We start from the raw sequence: 20,324 nt of genomic DNA, 5'->3' as shown, positions 1-20,324 counted from the left end.
AAATTTTCAAATACATTCTTTATTATGCTAAACATTTTCAAATAATAATGTCAAGAAGTTATTTTTATAGATGGTGTGCAAGACAAAATCTTGCAGCATTAAACGGATTTAATGTTAGTGGATGGAAACACAACTTATTTTTCTTCTATTATTTGACCTTGGGAAGGGAGGTAATGCAAATGTGAATAGTAGGGATATGCATGGGCAAAAAATTTGGTTCGGTTCGGAAATTCGGTACTTCGACAATTCGTCACTTCCAAAATTCGGGACTTCGGCAATTCAGGACTTTGGCAATTTGTACATTGGTAAGCATCCCTCTCGTCACCACAACCACTTACACATCTGTAGGGCTCCCGTTACCACGGCAACGCTCTGAAAATATCGGAGATCACGAGAGGGTTTCCCTGCGTGCAGCGCAGGGGCCCTTTGCTCCGTAACCAAATTCCCTTCCAGATCATGAGGGAACAGAGCTGTTCAGACCCTCTCTCGGGGCAATGCTGCTATCCTTGGGCTGGCATTGGAGATTTTTGATCTGCCCTGCCGAACTGGGCTGGTGGCCATCGCGGCCCACCGGGTATTTGCCCGGTTTGCCTGATGGCCAGTATGGGCCTGGGTATGACTTATATTTTGTTTGAGTTCCAATGTACGGATGTAAGTTGGGGTGATAAGTGGAGATAGGTCCACAGGGACATGAGCCGAACAAACTATTTGAATTATATAAGGAAAAAACAACTAGCCTACTCTGACACAGAAGAATATAATTTATTATTGTATGAGTGTCGTGTAATTCAAAATACGTAGAGTAAATTTTTGAGACACCCATAACATTATGGAGCGTAGATGCTGAAGAGGGTAAAATCGACAGAAATAGTGGTCCCTGGCAGGTTGCGATATCTATTGACATAGCCTGGGAATCATTTGAGCAGGGAAAGTTGTTCTTTGATTTGCAAATAATATAAAAACATCTTTGTTTTAATTTGATACTCTAAGCACCAAACAACTTTAGCTTAATTAAGCAATCTTTGAGCACAGATATTGCCCCATGCAGTCTCACAGCTCAATTCTCGCCAATTTAGGAGTTAAATCACTTATTTTCTGTTTATATCACATTAGCCACACCTATCCTAGCTGTGACTCAAACCACAGAATAGTGTGTTTACATTAGAAGTTTTAATCTGCTGCTCTGTTAATTTAATTTTTATCTTAAATATGAGGCTTCTGCAAGTTCCAGAAATCTAGTAATAGACAAAGAAATAAGAAATTCTAAATTAAACAGACTATGCAATAGAGAAAGTTTACACATTAGATCTCTTTTTACAATAATTTTGTGCTAGGGAGACTGTGCTAGTTATATAGTTAAATACTAGTTATACTGCAGGGCATGATTTATACACCAAAACCACTCCATTAAGCTAAAGTTGTTTTGGTGCTTATTGTTTTCCTTTAACCATGCACATACATGAAAATGAAGTGGCTGCTCCAAGCCAACAAGAGGAGGGAATGGAGTGGGAAGGGGGAGGGTTTGTTTATGTTTTTTAAAGAAAAAAAAACTGTGTGCAACTAAGGGAGGCGGGAGGGAGCAGGTTAAAAAAAAATGAATTAGAATAAATATAGGAATAATGAAAAATAAAAAAGGCCTGTGAGATGAAAAAGCATGCAGGAAACCTTATCAAAAGCTTAATTGTCATGAAAATTGTTTTTGGAGTTCCCTTAAAATCACAATCTTTACTGAAGAATATAATAGCAAACCTTACTGTAGGGCTGTAGTCTGCAATTAGTAGATTTAATTGTATTCAATACTGGATGCAGCCCTGATTTAATAGGCATTGTGACCACCCTAGCCAATACCTTCTTTATGAAAAGCAATGCCAAATAAAACATGGAAATTATTAACAATATGTAATTTATGACTTCACCTCTCCCACGTGAAATGTTCCTAGTTAAGTCAGCAATGTGCAAATTTCATTAACTCGTATTAAAAATCAAATGGCCGGGATTTGGCATTAAACATATTTGATTTGTCACAATGTTGAGCCACAATGACATATTAACAGTTTCATAGCTACAAATAATCCTCATGTATCTGCTACAAACGTGTAACTAATAGAGTGCTTGAGTCTCCCCATCATTTACAAGAAGGTGCCATCTGCTGAGCGAAAGTGTAATAAGCAGGCAATTTCAATTATATGTGAAATCTTTTTCTTTCTTTATTGATTTTCTCCATCGTTTTCCTAAAGCCCTCAAGCAATCCACACGAGTTTGGCAAGTGAACAGAACGGCAGTCTCTCCAGTGACCCCAATATCAATTTTGCTTTTTATTTTCCCCTCTCTTAAGGCTATGGATCTAATAGACTACGTCAAGCAAGAGATGAAAAATACTATATACATCCAAGGCAACTGAGTAGAAATGGCAGGTTACTTGTGGGATTCGAAGAAAGTATGTTTCTATTTGACTTATAAGCATTAAACTTGTCACCTGTGCATCGCTTAATTGTTGCTTCAAGGTGTTCTTTCTTTGTCCTAGTTGCAGACTTGTTACTTTGAACTTCTCGTCACAGCTCTCCTTTATCTCCTGCATGCTTTTCAGAACCTAGAAAAATAATTATAAGGTTAATCACACATGCTTTTGGTCAGCCACATTGTCCTAGATAACAAGGTTACCATATGTTACATATTGAGACTGAATATTTCATAGCAGTAGACCAATGGTATTGTAAAATTCTGTGTTTTCGTTTCTTCATTGCTTGTGTACGCAGGAAAGATCTCACTGTTTTTAACTGTCGATGCCTACATTTAGGTATTTTATTTATTCACGTTTAAGGCTATTCACTGAGCTGTAGACTTTCAGGAACTTGTCAGTAAAACTCAAAATTCAACACAAAATTAATTTGAAGCAGATATGTCAAGCATAACATAGTTTGTGATTTTTGTTAAAACACATACAGGTGACATCTATAAACAGGAAAAAAACAACAACATTAGTGTTGGAAACACAATTCCTCAGCACTTCAATTTTCTTACTTGCTAACTTACACGCCAGGAGTTGAATCAACAAATCACTGTTCCACATTATGGCAAGTGGAATTTCCTATGAAGGCTCTTTACATGGCCATCTACTGAGCAATGTATAATAATATGCTTATGATGTCACACATGAGAGGACAGATTGAAGATCTGAAAGAGACTTTTCTATAGCAATACAAAGCTTTTCATACTTTGCCTTACTAATTATGTAACTAACAAGTTATGTAACTAACAAGTTACATTATTTTTCAGAAGCTCATATGGAGCATCTAGTAAAGAATTATTTTAAAAAAATACCAAAAAACATAGCTTACCCCAAAACAGAATGCTCGTGTCATGGTTGATTATATATTTCCTACCTGTTCTATGTTAAAGTTTGTATATATTGTGTATTAATATTGTTTTTGTATTTTATTGTACCCGATTGTATCAATGCAATGTTTTGTGGACCCAGGACATACTTGAAAACGAGAGAAATCTCAATGTATCTTTCCCGGTAAAATATTTTATAAATAAATAAATAAATAATAAATACTTTTCTATATAAAAAAAAAAAATGACAGCAAACATTTTATTATTATTATTATCATTTATATAGCGCCAACAGATTCCGTAGCGCTTTACAATCTTTTGAGAGGGGGGATGTAACAATAAATAGGACAATTACAAGAAAACTTACAGGAACAATAGGTTGGAGAGGACCCTGCTCAAACTAGCTTACAGACTATAGGAGGTGGGGTATTAGAAACATTAGGACAGGAAATATCAAGTAGGGTGGGTGAGATCAAAGCACTTTCCCATAGGAGAGAGCAAGAGACAGGTATGTAAGGTAGAGATTAGTCTGGGAGGCCATAAGCTTTCCTGGGTTTTAAGGCCTTTCTTAAATGATTGGAGACTAGGGGAGAGTCTGATGGCAGTAAGCAAGCTATTCCATAGGAGAGGAGCCGCCCGCGAGAGGTCCTGCAAGCGCGAGTTGGCTGTACGGCTGCGAGCAGCGGTCAGGAGGTGGTCACGGGCAGAGCAGAGGGTACGAGGAGGGGCATACCTATATCAGATAAAATCTCAGAATCTAAAGGTTCTTCAAACTCGTTTAGGAAGTTTATGATGTTGTATGCCCAAAGTGCCCATGAGAAGAAAAGGGGATCTAGAAAATATCAATACAATGCATGGGCATTTTCTATGGCACTACCACCTTATGGGTGACATCATAAACAAGTAGGAATCAGGTCTCTTCAAACAGTGCACATGGATGGCTCCTTTAGCAGCTGCCTGACCGGCATTTCAGTTATGGACTAGATGGGTGTGAAATGATAGTATAGAATCCGTCTGCAATGTAACAAACATGATAAAACATGTTTGAAACCATTTGTGTGGGATTACTGTTAGGGTAAGCTTCGAAATGATTTCCCAATGCAAGGCAAAAATGTTACAAAATGTATACTGAATATACAAATAAGAATACAATACCTCTTCAGTATAAGAATTATATGGAAAATATAAAATGCAAAATATAAAAATGGTTTTAGAACAAACTTTTGTTTGTTCTTGAACAATTCTATTACGCACAATCTTTATCTTGTGTAATACAATGACCTTCTGGAGTATTCGTAGGTAGGTTGGGGTGACATTGAGATGTTTTCAGACAGATAATAATAGAAGAGGTTTTTTTCATTTATAGTGGATTGAAATCTGAATAGCATAATACAGGGGGAAATAGCTGATCTAGAACAATTCTCCGACTCGGCTATTGTCACAGATTAGCTGGTTTAACCTAAACGTTACAATCTAAATTTTAATTCACCATTAGTCAGAGTTTAGTGAATAAAGTCCAATATATCTGTAGCAACCAGCTGCATTCAAGACCATGCATTCCATGGTAGAAATGGAAATTCTATATTCAAGTATAAACATAAAAGGATCACTCATACTAATTCATTATTCATCATTTGTCTTCGTGTATTCAGCCATCACCCATATCTTTATTGCTTTTCTTGAGCAAGAGAAATGCATTCTCATTTCAATACCTATTTAAACATTTAAAGAACAAAATAGAATTCATGGCTTAAGACAAAGATCTATGACCTGGCCCACACCCCTTTACTCTCTAAGACTAATGATATGGTCTTTGTCACTTTTTATTTCTATATTTTACTAAGGGATGGGCAAACAACATTACTCACTGACATTACCACTGTAACAGAAAGAAAATGAAAAAAATAGCTATTAATGTTTCTATTGTTTCTTTGGTTCACTTCAGTATTTGTAACAGGCACTGCATAAAATAAACTGTAGGTTTACAGGAAACTACAGACCGTGTGGCTCATATGGAAGAGTTGTGTAGTTTACAGGCTACACATACACTAGATTAGGCATAAGCAACCTTCGTCACTCCAGATGTTTTGGACTACACCTCCCATGATGCTTTGCCAGCATTGCAGGTGTAAGAGCATTATGGGGGATGTAGTCCACAACATCTGCAGTGCCAAATGTTGCCTATCCCTGCACTAGAACAAACATAGAATTCATACAGGTCTGACAGTGTAGCGAAGTACAATAATGTTAAATATATTATAGTAGGGCATGTTCCCAGTTATGTTGGAGGGAGGACTAAATGAAAGGATGCACACATTAAACAATTTAAAGATATATTAGATTTCTGCCCTCTGCAATATATAAATATCAAGATCTCTGATCACTGGATATATTAAAGCTGTGCTAATTACTAAATGTGCTAATTACAGTACATTGCCCATTTCCAGAGTTGTGGGGTGACCATTTAGTCACTGAAGAATATTTCGGAAGCCCACCGGTGAGGAGTGGAGGACACACAGATATATAGTGGAATGAGCATATGACCCATCCAAAGGAAACTATTCTAGTAGATTTAATGTTAGATATTTATGATCCCAATAATATTAAATAATTAGGTAAATGCAAGAAAGAAGAAAGAAGAAAAGTGAATGCGGTGTCACAAACTGTTTATGGTTAATCATTATTTATGGATAAAAGAGGTGTAATTAAATTCCTTGTTTAAGCCTGAGGGTGACAGGGTTTGGAATCTATATATCCATTGTGATCATTTTTGTAGCAGTTGTTTGTTGAAATTGCCTTTTCTAGGGTTAGGTAATAATTTTTCTATTGCTTGAAAAATTAGATGTTTAGTATGTTTAGTATATCTGTCATGAAAATTAATTACATGCTTGGCCAGTGGGGTGAGAGTACTTTGGTTAGTGATAGATCTTATATGCTGCAGAATTCTTCTTCTAGTCTTGCCAATATTTTGTTTGCCGCATGTGCATGTAATAAGATAGATCAATTTAGCCAAATGCCCGCAGGAGCAGGTGAGTGACCTGAGCCGAGGGAAGTTTAAAACCAGGAGGCATCCCCATTTACCCTAGGTCATGTAAGGTGAAGAGGTGTCACGTAGAGGCGAGAGTGTCGTAACTAAAAACAAGAAAGAAAGAAATCCATAACATTTATAACAGTAAAAGATTTGTTAAGCTGTTCGGTAGAAATTGTAGGTAAGTCTCTGAGCATGCAGGGACCCTTGTGGCTGGTGTTTGGTTATCCCCAAAGGTCTCCGGACACATCTAGGTCACAGCGCTGGTAGGTTGGGAGGTCTTGGTGCTCGAGGCGTGAATTCAAGGTTCGTCGCTGGGTCCAGACGAGACATGTGGTCTTCCAGTGCCTGGTATGTTCCGGCTCTGTGGGTCATTGTCAGGATCGGGACAGGGATCCAACACGCAGAGTACAAAGAGTGGAAAGGTACGTATACCGGGCCTTAGAATGGCCGGACTAACGTACCGAGAGTAAAGAATAGTCAGAGGCAAGCCGAGGTCGAGGGAACGAGAAGACAGATAAGCGAGAGACAAGCCGGGTCAAGGGATAACAGAGAAACAGGGTAGTACAACGAGCCGAGTCAAAACCAATAGAGCAAACTAGAATACCAGAGCACTGAGTGACTAGACAAGCTAGAACCACGACAGGGCAATGAGCTGAAGTAAGGAGTAAGCTTAAATACCCTGGCTCTGGATGGAAATCACGCCTCTGACAAGTACCGATTGGATATCGGACACTTGAGTGACAGATTGCTCGTGCTAGCGTCATGACGTCACGTATTGAGCGTCCTGCTAGAAAAGGACGTGGATTCCTCGCGGCCGGTGTTTAAGTGACTGGATGAACCGCGAGGAACGGAGGAAACAGCTCGCCTGGACGGATACACCACCAAGTCTCTACCTCCCTTAGAGGTAGAGGCCTCAGGTACCCTGACAGTACCCCCCCTCTCAGATACGCCCACCGGGCGGAATGAACCGGGGCGAGATGGGAAGCGAAGGTGAAATGCTCTGCGAAGGCGAGAAGCATGGACGTCCTCCTGAGGTACCCAACTCCTCTCCTCAGGACCATATCCCCTCCAGTTGACCAGATATTGCAATTTTCCCCTTGAAATTCTGGAGTCAATGATGGAGCTGACCTCGTACTCCTCCCGACCCTCCACCTGAACAGGACGAGGCGAGGAGACCTTAGAGGAGAATTTGTTGCAAATGAGGGGTTTCAACAAGGAGACATGAAAAGAGTTAGGAATGCGTAAGGCAGGTGGCAGAGCAAGGCGATACGCAACCGGATTGATACGAGTGAGAACCCTGTAAGGGCCTATGTAGCGAGGAGCAAATTTCATGGACGGAACTTTCAGGCGAATATTCTTAGTACTTAACCATACCCTATCCCCAGGAACAAAAACAGGAGCCGCTCTTCTATGTTTGTCAGCGTGTTTCTTGAACAGCGAGGAACTATGTAATAGAATTTGTCGAGTCTGATCCCATAGTTTCTTCAGGTTGGCGACATGATCATCAACCGACGGTATCCCCTGAGAAGAGGAAACCGAAGGAAAAATCGAAGGATGAAAGCCATAGTTCATGAAGAAAGGGCTAGAGCGAGTTGAATCGCAAACAAGGTTATTGTGTGCGAACTCCGCCCAAGGAATCAGACCGACCCAATCGTCCTGGTGTTCGGAAACAAAGCAACGCAGATACTGTTCGATCTTTTGATTAGTACGTTCAGCAGCTCCGTTAGACTGAGGGTGATAGGCAGAGGAAAAGTTCAATTTGATGCCCATTTGAGAACAAAAGGATCTCCAGAAACGTGAGACAAATTGAGAACCTCTATCAGAAACAATCTCTGAAGGAATCCCATGTAGGCGAAAAACTTCTCTCGCAAAAATCTCCGCCAATTCAGGAGAAGTCGGAAGTTTAGGTAAAGGCACGAAATGGGCCATCTTAGTAAATCTATCCACCACCGTGAGGATAACAGTCTGTCTTTTGGAAGCAGGCAAATCAACGATAAAGTCAATGGACAAACAGGACCAAGGTTTCTCAGGAATGTCCAAGGGATGTAACAGGCCACATGGGGATGCATGAGATAGTTTAGTCTTGGCACAAGTCTCACAAGCTGCGACGAACTCCTCAATATCCTTACGAAGTGAAGGCCACCAGAAATCCTTGGATATCAGAGAGTACGTCTTGCGAATACCAGGATGACCAGCTATTTTACTTTCATGAAAACACTGTAAGAGCTCCAGTTGAAGTTCAGGAGGAACAAAGTTTCTTCCCTCAGGAGTGTTTCCGGGAGCTAGATGTTGTGACTTCAAGATCTGGTCAAGTAGCGGGGAATGAATTTTGAGACTGGTATTAGCAATAATATTGCATTTGGGTACAATGGAAGACAAAAGTGGTTCAACTGAAGCAGAGGGTTCATATTGGCGAGATAGCGCATCGGCTTTAGAATTCTTTGACCCAGGTCTGTAAGTCAGAACGTAATTGAAATGGGTAAGAAACAACGACCAACGAGCCTGCCTGGAGGACAGACGCTTGGCCTCTCCGATATAGGACAAGTTTTTGTGGTCTGTCAGGATGGTAACAGGATGTAATGTACCTTCCAATAAATGTCTCCATTGTTTCAAAGCCTTGATAACCGCTAGTAATTCTCTGTCACCAATGTCATACCTGCTTTCAGTACCGGTCAATTTTTTAGAGAAAAATCCACATGGATGTAATGGCTTATCAACACCCAACCTTTGAGATAGAACAGCACCTAAACCAGTCTCTGATGCGTCTACCTCGAGCAAAAATGGCAGAGAAGTGTCAGGGTGAACTAAAATTGGAGCGGAAGCGAAAAGCTCCTTGAGAGTCTTGAACGCAAGGAGAGCTTCAGTAGTCCAATTCTTAGTGTCAGCCCCCTGTTTGGTCATGTTAGTGATAGGTGCAATAATGGAAGAATAGCCCTTAATAAAGCGCCTATAATAATTGGAAAAACCAATAAATCTCTGTATGGCTTTAAGACCTGTGGGTAAAGGCCACTCTAGAATGGATTGGAGCTTATCCGGATCCATCTTAAATCCCTCCCCAGAGATCACATAGCCGAGAAAGGTTACCTGGGTTTGATCAAAGCTACATTTCTCCAACTTGCAGTACAAGCCATGCTGGAGAAGCTTGTGCAAAACCCTCCTGACTTGTTTGTGATGAATCTCAATGTCACTAGAATGAATGAGTATATCATCTAGGTATACAATGACGCACTCTTGCTGAAATTCCCTAAGAACCTCATTAATCAGATCTTGGAATACTGCTGGCGCATTGCATAACCCAAAAGGCATGACAGTATATTCATAGTGGCCATATCGAGTATTGAATGCCGTCATCCACTCATGTCCCTGCTGGATTCTCACCAAGTTATATGCCCCTCTGAGGTCTAACTTGGTGAAAATAGTAGAGCCCTTCAAACGATCGAAGAGTTCGGTGATCAAGGGAATCGGGTAGGCATTTTTAATGGTTATCTTATTCAAGCCTCGATAATCAATACAAGGTCTCAAAGAACCATCTTTCTTTTTAACAAAAAAAAATCCAGCCCCGGCAGGGGAGGAGGACCTCCTGATGAATCCCTTGTCTAAATTCTCGTGAATATATTCCTCTAGGACTGAGTTCTCCTTTATAGATAATGGGTATACATGACCTCTGGGAGGCATGGTACCAGGGAGTAGGTTAATTTTGCAATCAAAGGACCTGTGTGGGGGTAAGGTATCGGCTTTCTTTTTGTCAAATACTGCCTTTAAATCTAGATACTGAGGCGGGATTTGTGTCTCTGTAGGATTGTCAGAGGTATTCGATGTATTAGTTAATCCAAGAGGTAAGACCTTCCGCAAGCATTTTTCTTGACAATTCTCTCCCCATGAAACTATCTCCCCTGATTCCCAATTAATAATAGGGTTGTGTCTCCTCAGCCAGGAGTACCCCAGAACTATGGGAATAGACGGAGAAGAAATGAGCATCAAGGATATATCCTCTTTATGCAGGATGCCAACAGTCAAGTTAATCGGTATGGTCTCATGAAAAATAACAGGCTCAAGTAACGGTCTACCATCGATGGCCTCAACAGCCAGAGGTGTCTCTTTTAACTGGGATGGAATAGCATGCTTGGCAGCAAAACCCTGATCTATAAAGCTCTCAGCAGCTCCAGAATCGATTAGTGCCATAGTCTTAACTACTCCCTTCTCCCACTTTAAAGAAACGGGTAACACAAGCCTGAGCTCCTTGTAGTTGTGAATAGAGGACAAAGTAGAAACACCCAAGGCCTGTCCTCTAGAGGAACTTAGGTGCGAGCGTTTCCCGAACGATTGGAACAATTTAGGCGTAAATGACCCCTGACTCCACAATACATACATAAACCCTCCCTTCTCCTGTACTGTCTCTCCCTTTCAGTGAGATGAGTACTGCCTATCTGCATAGGTTCAGGAATACGTAAGTCTTCGAACTCAGAGATTTGAAAGGTAGGCGCTAGTTTAAAGGAGGGTCTACGGGTCCTATCTCGAGTGTTCTGCCTCTCTCTTAAGCGTTCATCAATACGAGATATAAAAGAAATTAAATCCTCCAAATTTTCAGGGAGTTCTCTAGTAGCGACCTCGTCAAGAATTACATCTGATAACCCATTCAGAAACACATCTATATAAGCCTGTTCGTTCCACTTAACTTCTGCCGCCAAGGATCTGAACTCTAGTGCATAATCCACAAGTGTTCGATTATCCTGTTTAAGGCGCAACATTAATCTAGCTGCATTGACCTTTCTGCCAGGAGGGTCAAAAGTTCTTCTAAACGCAGCTACAAAGGCATTATAATTATAGACGAGTGGATTATCATTCTCCCATAAAGGATTGGCCCATCTCAAAGCTTTTTCAATGAGCAGAGTAATAATAAATCCAACCTTTGCTCTATCTGTAGGATAAGAGCGGGGTTGTAGTTCGAAATGGATGCTAATTTGGTTTAGAAAGCCACGACACTTCTCCGGTGACCCGCCATAACGTACTGGTGGGGTAATACGGGAAGAAGCACCTACAGTGGCTACCTCTAGACCTGAGACTGCAGGAGAGATAGAAGGAGTACGTGTCTCCTCAGGTGGATTACTAGCACGAGACAAAAGTGCCAAAGCCATCTGATCCATCCTATGTTCCATGGCGTCAAACCTGGGATCCGAAGAACCAAGCTGACTGTTTGTACCTGCAGGATCCATTGGCCCTGTCGTAATGTCAGGATCGGGACAGGGATCCAACACGCAGAGTACAAAGAGTGGAAAGGTACGTATACCGGGCCTTAGAATGGCCGGACTAACGTACCGAGAGTAAAGAATAGTCAGAGGCAAGCCGAGGTCGAGGGAACGAGAAGACAGATAAGCGAGAGACAAGCCGGGTCAAGGGATAACAGAGAAACAGGGTAGTACAACGAGCCGAGTCAAAACCAATAGAGCAAACTAGAATACCAGAGCACTGAGTGACTAGACAAGCTAGAACCACGACAGGGCAATGAGCTGAAGTAAGGAGTAAGCTTAAATACCCTGGCTCTGGATGGAAATCACGCCTCTGACAAGTACCGATTGGATATCGGACACTTGAGTGACAGATTGCTCGTGCTAGCGTCATGACGTCACGTATTGAGCGTCCTGCTAGAAAAGGACGTGGATTCCTCGCGGCCGGTGTTTAAGTGACTGGATGAACCGCGAGGAACGGAGGAAACAGCTCGCCTGGACGGATACACCACCAAGTCTCTACCTCCCTTAGAGGTAGAGGCCTCAGGTACCCTGACAGTCATGCCCTGTATGGTGTACAGGAGTGCTCATGGCAAACTCCATTGGTAAGGAACCTCTCTGTCCCACAGTTGTTGCAGCAGGGGTCTCAGGGTCCGACGCCAGGCTAGAGTATTTCTGGTGAGGACCGGGAATATCAGTAGCAAGGTTCCCTCAAACAAAATTGGTGTTTTTCCTCGTACTGCCACTTGAAGCAGTGCCTTGTCTTGCAGGGACTGGAGCCTGATGATTAGGTCAGGTGTTGCTGAAGGTGGTGCACCTGCTGGCTTTGGGAGGCGAAACATGCCGTCAAGTTTAACCGCTTTGGCGTGTTTAGGTGGGAGAAGGGCGGCCAGAAATCTCTGGATAAAATGAGGTAAGTCCTCCATAGTCACTGATTCCGGAATTCCCCGGATCTTCAGATTGTACCGCCTTCTGTGGTCTTCCAGGGCATCTATTTTATCATCAGCTTGTTGCTGTCGACACTTTTGTTCCTCCAGTCCTTGAGATGCCACTCTTTCACAGCTTTCTAGAAGCGTGCCATGTCCCCTGCTATGTTGGTGCACAGCTCAGTAAGCATTGTTCGAAGTTGCGCTGCCGTGACTGGTCCCCAGTCACTTTTATTTATTCTGAAGCTAGACCTGTATTCTGCAAGAAGGATCACCTCAGGGTATTGTACTTTTATGTACAGGGTGGCCCATAAGTCCCTACCAATCCATATATCTTATGTATCCAGTGTATCTGTGTGCTGGATGGGTAGGGACTTATGAGCCATCCTGTATATAGTTTTGCCAAAATAAGTGTCACACACCTTTCTGTCTCTTTGTGACTAAACTTAAAACTGTACATTGAGGGTAATTTGTAAGCGGAATAAATAAGATACAATATCAGTGCATAGACAAAGAGAGTTGTTAAGTGGGACTGTGTGTATGCTAACATCATTAGTAACTGCAATCCTATTAGAGCTCAGACTTTGACGTGATTGACCGCACACACTTGTTCCAAGGACATACTAACCAACTGCTGTTTCCACAAATAAGCAGTTGGTTAGTGTAACTAGTTGCAGCTATAATGGATTCTATAGCTAATGAGATTAGTGTAGATGAGCTTCTCGGAAAATTGCTATTTAGCTTGTGTATTACTAACAAATAAGGATTTAGCTATTCTGAGAACGTACTAGGGAACTCATCATATAGAAAGCTGCAGCAACAAAAGTGCAATACGTAAATTGGAACTTATCAGCCAGGCCATTATCAGTCAATCCTCTGCTGGTAATTATCTTATAATATGCAGATGACTTCCTGCTAAGCAGACACTAAAGTGATGTACGATTGCCTCAGGGCTAATTTGTTACAGACCAAAGGTGGCAAGGCAGCCACATCCTTACTCAGCAAGCAAAGTCTCTTAAAACATGTATTAATTGACAGAAATTGCACAGTGAATCATTAGTAGTGTCTACTGATAGATTTAATGCTGTGCAAACTCCACCTTAACCCAAGTCAGAGAGAACAACAAATAGTTCTACAGTTGTGAGATCCACAGTCTCTCGGAAATAATCTATTACCTCCTTCTCACTGCCTAAATACAGTAAAACATATATTTGATTTCTACATTGCCACGTTCTTTGTTTACCCATTCACATATTATAAAATCACTGCATTAATTATAATGTTCTGTAGTTATTTCATATAGCAAACAAAGATCTCAATGCAGAATATAGCAGTTTCAGTTACTTTTACTCAATTCTCTTCAATGTGGCTGACAGCATTCCTGAGGTTGATAGTCAATATCAGCCAAATTGAAACCAATTGAACCTTATGGTTAAACACAAAAAGAATTCAGCGCTAGTAATCACAAAATTAGTCAAGGTAGGCAGCAACCCAAATGAAGGAAAACCCCTCGGGTCCTTCGGTGGATAGATATAAAAAGATATGGAAGGGCTGCGCCAAATAAGGGTAGATAGTCCAGTAAAGTATTGCTAGGGTGCCAATAGATGGTCTAGGATACTTGATAGAGTTCCTCTGTGGATGCGTCTAGTGTAGACCGTTCCGTATATGTAAATACAAGAGAGGTAGAGGCGACTAATGGTATAGTAGCACACTGAACCACATCAAAATTGAGAGCACTATTGTCGCTTTCTGTCTTTCTTTTCCGAGTTCTGGACTACCAGACGGTGTTGACGGAGACCCCCTCCCTACATATCCCATAAGCGGGGATTATACCGCTGTACGCAAACCACACCAGAGCTGGCCATAGCTCTCTTGAATGTGAGTTCTCTACATTTTGTTACCTATCACACCCTGAACTTTCCTACTATACCATTAGTCGCCTCTACCTCTCTTGTATTTACATATACGGAACGGTCTACACTAGACGCATCCACAGAGGAACTCTATCAAGTATCCTAGACCATCTATTGGCACCCTAGCAATACTAGCAATACACCCTAGCAATTACTGGACTATCTACTCTTCTCTTATTTGGCGCAGCCCTTCCATATCTTTTTATATTTGAACCTTATGGTTACCTGCTAATTACAAACTTATCTCATTGTATCACTGAAATTAATTTGGAGATAGCTCCACCCAAACAGAACTGCAACAAAACGGCAAACAAATAGCATAAACATTTTATTAGTTCATGAAAAAAAGCCTCCCGAATCTAAAATTAGGGTTTGGTAAGAATATAAAGTATTGTTATAAGGTAACCGTGGATTTGGGAAACACTAGGGTGACATGACTTTGGGGGCTTAGGGTTAATAGTGCAATTTCCTACGTCAGTATCAGGGAAATTGGTTAAAATGAACAAAAAGGATTTGGTTGTCATTGGTTTATAATTTGGCTGTATGTGAATAGCTGAATTATTAAATTTAAGATGAGACTTGGTTGATTTTAACAGTGAGCCAAATGATATCAATTTGCCTTTTCTGAATGGCTAAAAAAATACTAGACTTCATGATGTATTATCTGTGACTGCTCAGATGTAAAAGGCAATAAAAGATTTGTTGCCATTATATCTAGCAATAACAAAACATTAAATACAAAAACATTACACATAGGACCAGCATAATCAAATTTGAATATTACCAATTATTCTACATACCGTAATAGTACTAGTCATATTTAAGGAATTTAGGATCCTTCAGCTTCCACTGGTGGACGTTCCAACCCCCATACTCAGGATGGAACAGGGGATTTCCATTGATAGATTAAATTTCTGAACATTTTGACACTGGTATTGGTGTTTACTACAGTCTTGGGCATATATGTGCTATGCTTGACAATAAAGATATTTATCAATAAGTTTCCTCTTTTCTAGTAATGGTATCCACAAAAATGCTTGCATTTTGCCTGGGGCTACATGTATGATCAACAGGGAGGAAAGGTATGCAAAGGTACTAAATGTGAAATTTAGTTCAATGTTTACTTGAGTTTTTGTTAGAGACACAAATTACCAAAAGACAGTTTATTTACAAACTGTCATATGCAACACAAGATAAACATTGTGTTGAGGAATGTAATCATTCCAGGAAGGAGGAAAGTCTTGGGCAACAGTATGTTGGGAGCTTGTCCTATCTCTCCCAACAATCCTCCCGTATCTTCTTTTCTGGTAACACATCCTCCCCTCATACTGTCTCGGTTGGAGTCCCCTAAGGCTCTGTCCTTGGTGCCCTTTTGTTTTTTTCTCTATACTGCCTTTCTTGGCAAGTGTATTAATTATTTTGGATAAATAAGGTTGATGATATACCCAGTTATACCTCCCCTCCCCTGATCTCTCTACCTCTTTCCTAAAACGAGTCTCTAGTTGCCTCTCTTTTTTTTCTCTGATTGCATGTTCCCTTGTTTTCTAAAACCCATTCTGTCAAAAACTGAGCTTCTTATCTTCCATGCAGGCTTGATGCTTTTGTGTTATCTTTGATTCTGGATTTATATCCAGTCTTTCATCAAATCATGCCAATTCCACTTTAAAAACATTGCTCACATGTGACCCTTTCACATGCAAGAACTATTATCTACAAATCTATCAACAATTCTAGCCCCTGCAACATTTATAAAGCATAGGGACACCCATTCTCGGCGCTGTTGTTGACCTTCTACAGTCTGTTGCATGTACCTGTACTGTTAACTCGTGCCTACAGGATTTCTCACAGGCAGCTCCATTCTTATGGAATAGCCTGCATCCCCCATCACACCCCTACCTACTCTTCAATTCTTAAAGAGGTCATTTAAAACCCACCTCTTCAGAATAGCCTATGGAATCCCATTTTAATTAGTGGGTCCATTCTCTACTTCACACTCACCTTACAATTCTGCTTGTTTCCCATCATATAATTTGGTCCCTATCCCCTTTAAATTGTTTTGGGTTATTTTTAACCCCACCTCCTACAGATTGTAGGCTTAGTGTGCAGGATCCTCATGAACCAATTGCTCCTGTCAACAATTGTAATATCTTGCCTCATTTGTTGTTAAAGTCCCATTAATAATATTGTCAAACTGCAGAATAAGTTGGTGCTATATAAATGTCAATAATAATAATAATAATAGTGAAGTGGCATTTCTTTATTCATATATTTATTAAATGTCTTAGAATATTTGCATAAAATTAAAATGTCAGGTGAATAAATGTTTCACACACAAAATTATAATAATGGGGTTTAGTTAGAGACAGTATATGATCGTACACTGTATAAGCCTGCCACAATGTCAATGTACCCCATTTTTGGCAGGTCCTACTCCACCAACCTAATGTCTATTGTTTTTTTTCCTAGATAAAGTATTTTTAAATAAAACTATTACATTTTGTAAAACTTGAAATTACTGTTGAATGAGCGAATGCACTGGATCTTGTATGTTGCTTATGGGGCTGCATATCTGGGGTGGCTGCATGTTGTACTGCTGGGGCTGTAATGGGTTGATAGTGGTCATAGTGGGTTCATAGGAGATATAGTGTAAAAATGGGGACTGTAGTCGATGGATTAGGGCTATAATGGAGGATAGGTGCTATAGTGGGGGGCAGTGGCTATGGTGTGTGGATAGCAGCTATGGTGGGGGTTAGGGGCCATAGGGGGAGGATAGTAGTGGTGAAAAGATTGGCTATAGTGGGGGGGAGGTTGTAGTGTAGTAATAGGTTCTATAGAGTGGAAATTGGAGCTGTAGTGGGAGGTTATGGACTATTGTGGGGTGGATAGTGGATATATTGGGGTTATAGAGGCTACAGTAGAGGAAAACAGGTTGTAGTGGGATGATGGCAACTATTGTGGGCTGGTTAGTGGGTATAGTCTGGTGACAGAGGCTGTAGTGGGGTGTCAAGAGCTATAGAGGGGATTATACTGAGGTGACAGTGGCTCTACGGGAGTTGCAGTGGGGGACAGGGATTGTAGAGGGGTGTGGTAAACAGTAAGAGATGGTCTAATAGTTTCACTGCTGTGAAAACTCTGAAAATTTAGGAAGCTCCTCTAGTGGCTTTCTGGAATTCCAATGTTTACATTGCAGGATTAAGGGGGAAGTGAAAGTGCATCCAGGACACTTCAAAGAGATAAAGTGGCCTGGGTGCCTATAGTGTCCCTTTTTTTTTTTTCTTCCAATTTTTTAGTGTGACCAAAAGCATATTCAGTGATAACATACAAATCCAGTAATAGCTAGACCTTCATAATACAATACAACACTTAGCAAAGGCATCTGTGCATAACATACATGTAACCACATTTCCGAGCCCATAGGCCCTCAGTTAATTGCTATCAAGAAGAGGAGGCCCACGGGGCACCATTCACACCCCCAGCGGCTCAGCCGCTCCCTCCCTTCTCTCCCCAGCAAGCTTTTGATTAGCTACCAGTCCACTAGCTAGGGACTGTTCCCTCTTGGTTGTCCACAGGAGTTTGTCCGCTAGTAAACACGCCACCCAAGGGCCCCAGAGTTTGTCAAACCTCCTAGTTGTCCCCCTCACTCTTGCTGTTAAGTCGTCCATGAGATGGGCCCCTTTTATTTTACTAATAACCAGTGAGCCAGGGGGACTCAGGCCTGAGCCAATATTGCGCAACTGCTCTGCGGACCGCCAGTGTTACTTTATGCAAGAGTTTCTGTTCAGTTCTGGTCCACTCTTCTATCGATCTGTTTAGTAGGAAAATCCATGGGTCTAGGTCCGGTGTGCGCTGGAACACCTGTCTTACCACATCCTGTACTGCCTCCCAGTAAGCCATCAACTTTGGGCATTCCCACCACATGTGGACATAAGTGCCTCTGTTGCCACACCACCTCCAGCACGTATAGGTTGGTACTTCGTTCATCCTGTATAGTTTTACTGGTGTGGTGTACCATCTGAAAAGCATCTTGAAAGATTGCTCCTGTTGTGATACACATATAGATGAGATGTTACTGGCCTCCCAAATCTCATGCCATTTTATGCCCTCTAATTCTTCTCCTAAGTCCCTCTCCCACTGGTCTATATATGTCAGCTGTCCCCATTCTTTCATCTCTGAGCAGAGGTGAGCGTACAACAACGTAATCAGCCCCTTGTGTGTGAATTCCTTTAGGCACATTCTCTCAAAGAATGTTAAGGATTTATGTGCTACCTCTCTAACGTGTGGTTGTTTTGCAAAATCTTTCATTTGTAGGTATCGAAAAAAGTCAGAATGGGGTGAGATGTCTCCTCAATTTAAGTTTGTCCAATAGGATAACCCGCCCTCCGTCGAACACCTGGCAAATCCTCTGTAACCCTGTTTTCTCTAGGTGTTTAAAGACCTGGGCGTTCATACCTGGAGGGAAGGCTCTATTTCTTAAGTAGGGCATAAATGGTGAAGATGAGGATGTAAGCGCATATTTCCAAATAGATGCGTCCCAAATCCTGAGTGAGTTTAGGATCGCCGAGCAATTCATCCACAGTAGTTGTCTATGTTCCTTCGGGACCCACATAAAATATTGCGGTAGATCTGCTCCCATCAAGAGTGACTCTAAGTCTACCCATTTTCTTTCTTCCAGTGGGGAGTGCCACATCGCTATCTTAGTGTCAGGATCGGGACAGGGATCCAACACGCAGAGTACAGACAGTAGAGAGGTACGTATACCGGACCTTAGAATGGCCGGACTAACGTACGGAGATAGAGAGAATGGTCAAAGGCAAGCCGAGGTCGAGGGAACGAGAAGACAGGTAAGCGAGGAACAAGCCGAGTCAAAGGGTAACAGAGATAAGCAGAGTAATACAAACAAGCCGGGTCGGAACCAAAAGGATAACTGGAATACAAGAGCACTGAGTGACTAGACAGGCTAGAACCACGACAGGGCAATGAGCAAATGGAAGAAGCACTGTTAAATACCCTGGCTCAGGAGAGTAGACACGCCTCCGACGAGTCCTGATTAGTTTCCAGACAACTGAGTGACAGGTCGGTCCGGGTTGGCGTCATGACGTCGACTGCTGAGCGTCGTGTTACAAAAGGAAGTGGATCCCTCGCGGCCGGCGTGTAAATGACCGGAAGGACCGCGAGGGACGGAGGAAACAGCCCTTCTGGACGGATAAACTTCTAAGTCTCTACCTCTCTCAGAGGTAGAGACTTCAGGTACCCTGACACTTAGCCACCTGTGCTGCCAGGTAATAATAGTAGAGATAAGGCAGTCCCAGCCCTCCCCTTATTTTTGGTCTGTACAGTACATTACTCTCCTATAGACACGGTAATACATTCATTTTTTTATTTATTTTTTATAATTCTTTATTTTTGCGTTGACAGAGGATGTGACATATTTTCTGAATTTAGGCTTGTGCAAAAGCCAGTATATGGTTCAAAAGTGAGCAGTTTGTACAGAGAAAGGTAGTATACTTAATATGTCCCATTTGTACTTGTGGTGTAGCCGCCGTCTGTCAGCGTTTTTTGTAGAACAAGAAAAGAAATTGCATACATAACAGTAAGTAACAATGGGTTTAACTGAGGTAATGTTTCAGTAGCTTAGTGTGGTGGATACTAGGCCGGGGTACCGGTTGTCTCGGCCTAGAAGAAAGAGAGGCGGGGGTTGGGGTGAGGAGAGGGGGAGGGGGAAGGGGGTACGCAGGTGGGTTTAAGGATGGCGTCTTGTTTGGTGTATTATGTGTTAGTTCGTTGGTCGATCCGGGTGTCGTTATTGTTTGTCAATGTAGCTTTTCCACGGCTCCCACGTCCTGGAGAACGACTTTATAGAGCCTCGAATTTGGGCTGTCATTTTGTCCATAAG

At 41.6% G+C, this 20,324-nt stretch overlaps 1 protein-coding gene across 1 annotated transcript in view; it reads right to left on the bottom strand.

The window, feature by feature from the left end:
- The window catches only part of CCDC178 (coiled-coil domain containing 178), a 418,122-nt gene that overhangs the window by 251,646 nt on the left and 146,152 nt on the right, over positions 1–20,324 (bottom strand). The window contains exon 15 of the mRNA XM_063451434.1: positions 2,477–2,590. Coding sequence (XP_063307504.1) covers positions 2,477–2,590 — 114 coding nt within the window. The remainder of the gene's footprint in view (positions 1–2,476; positions 2,591–20,324) is intronic.

Source organism: Pelobates fuscus, chromosome 4 (assembly GCF_036172605.1).
Source record: "Pelobates fuscus isolate aPelFus1 chromosome 4, aPelFus1.pri, whole genome shotgun sequence".
Taxonomy (NCBI): domain Eukaryota; kingdom Metazoa; phylum Chordata; class Amphibia; order Anura; family Pelobatidae; genus Pelobates; species Pelobates fuscus.
Note: the sequence above shows the minus strand (reverse complement) of the source record. Positions and strands in the feature narration are given on the sequence as shown.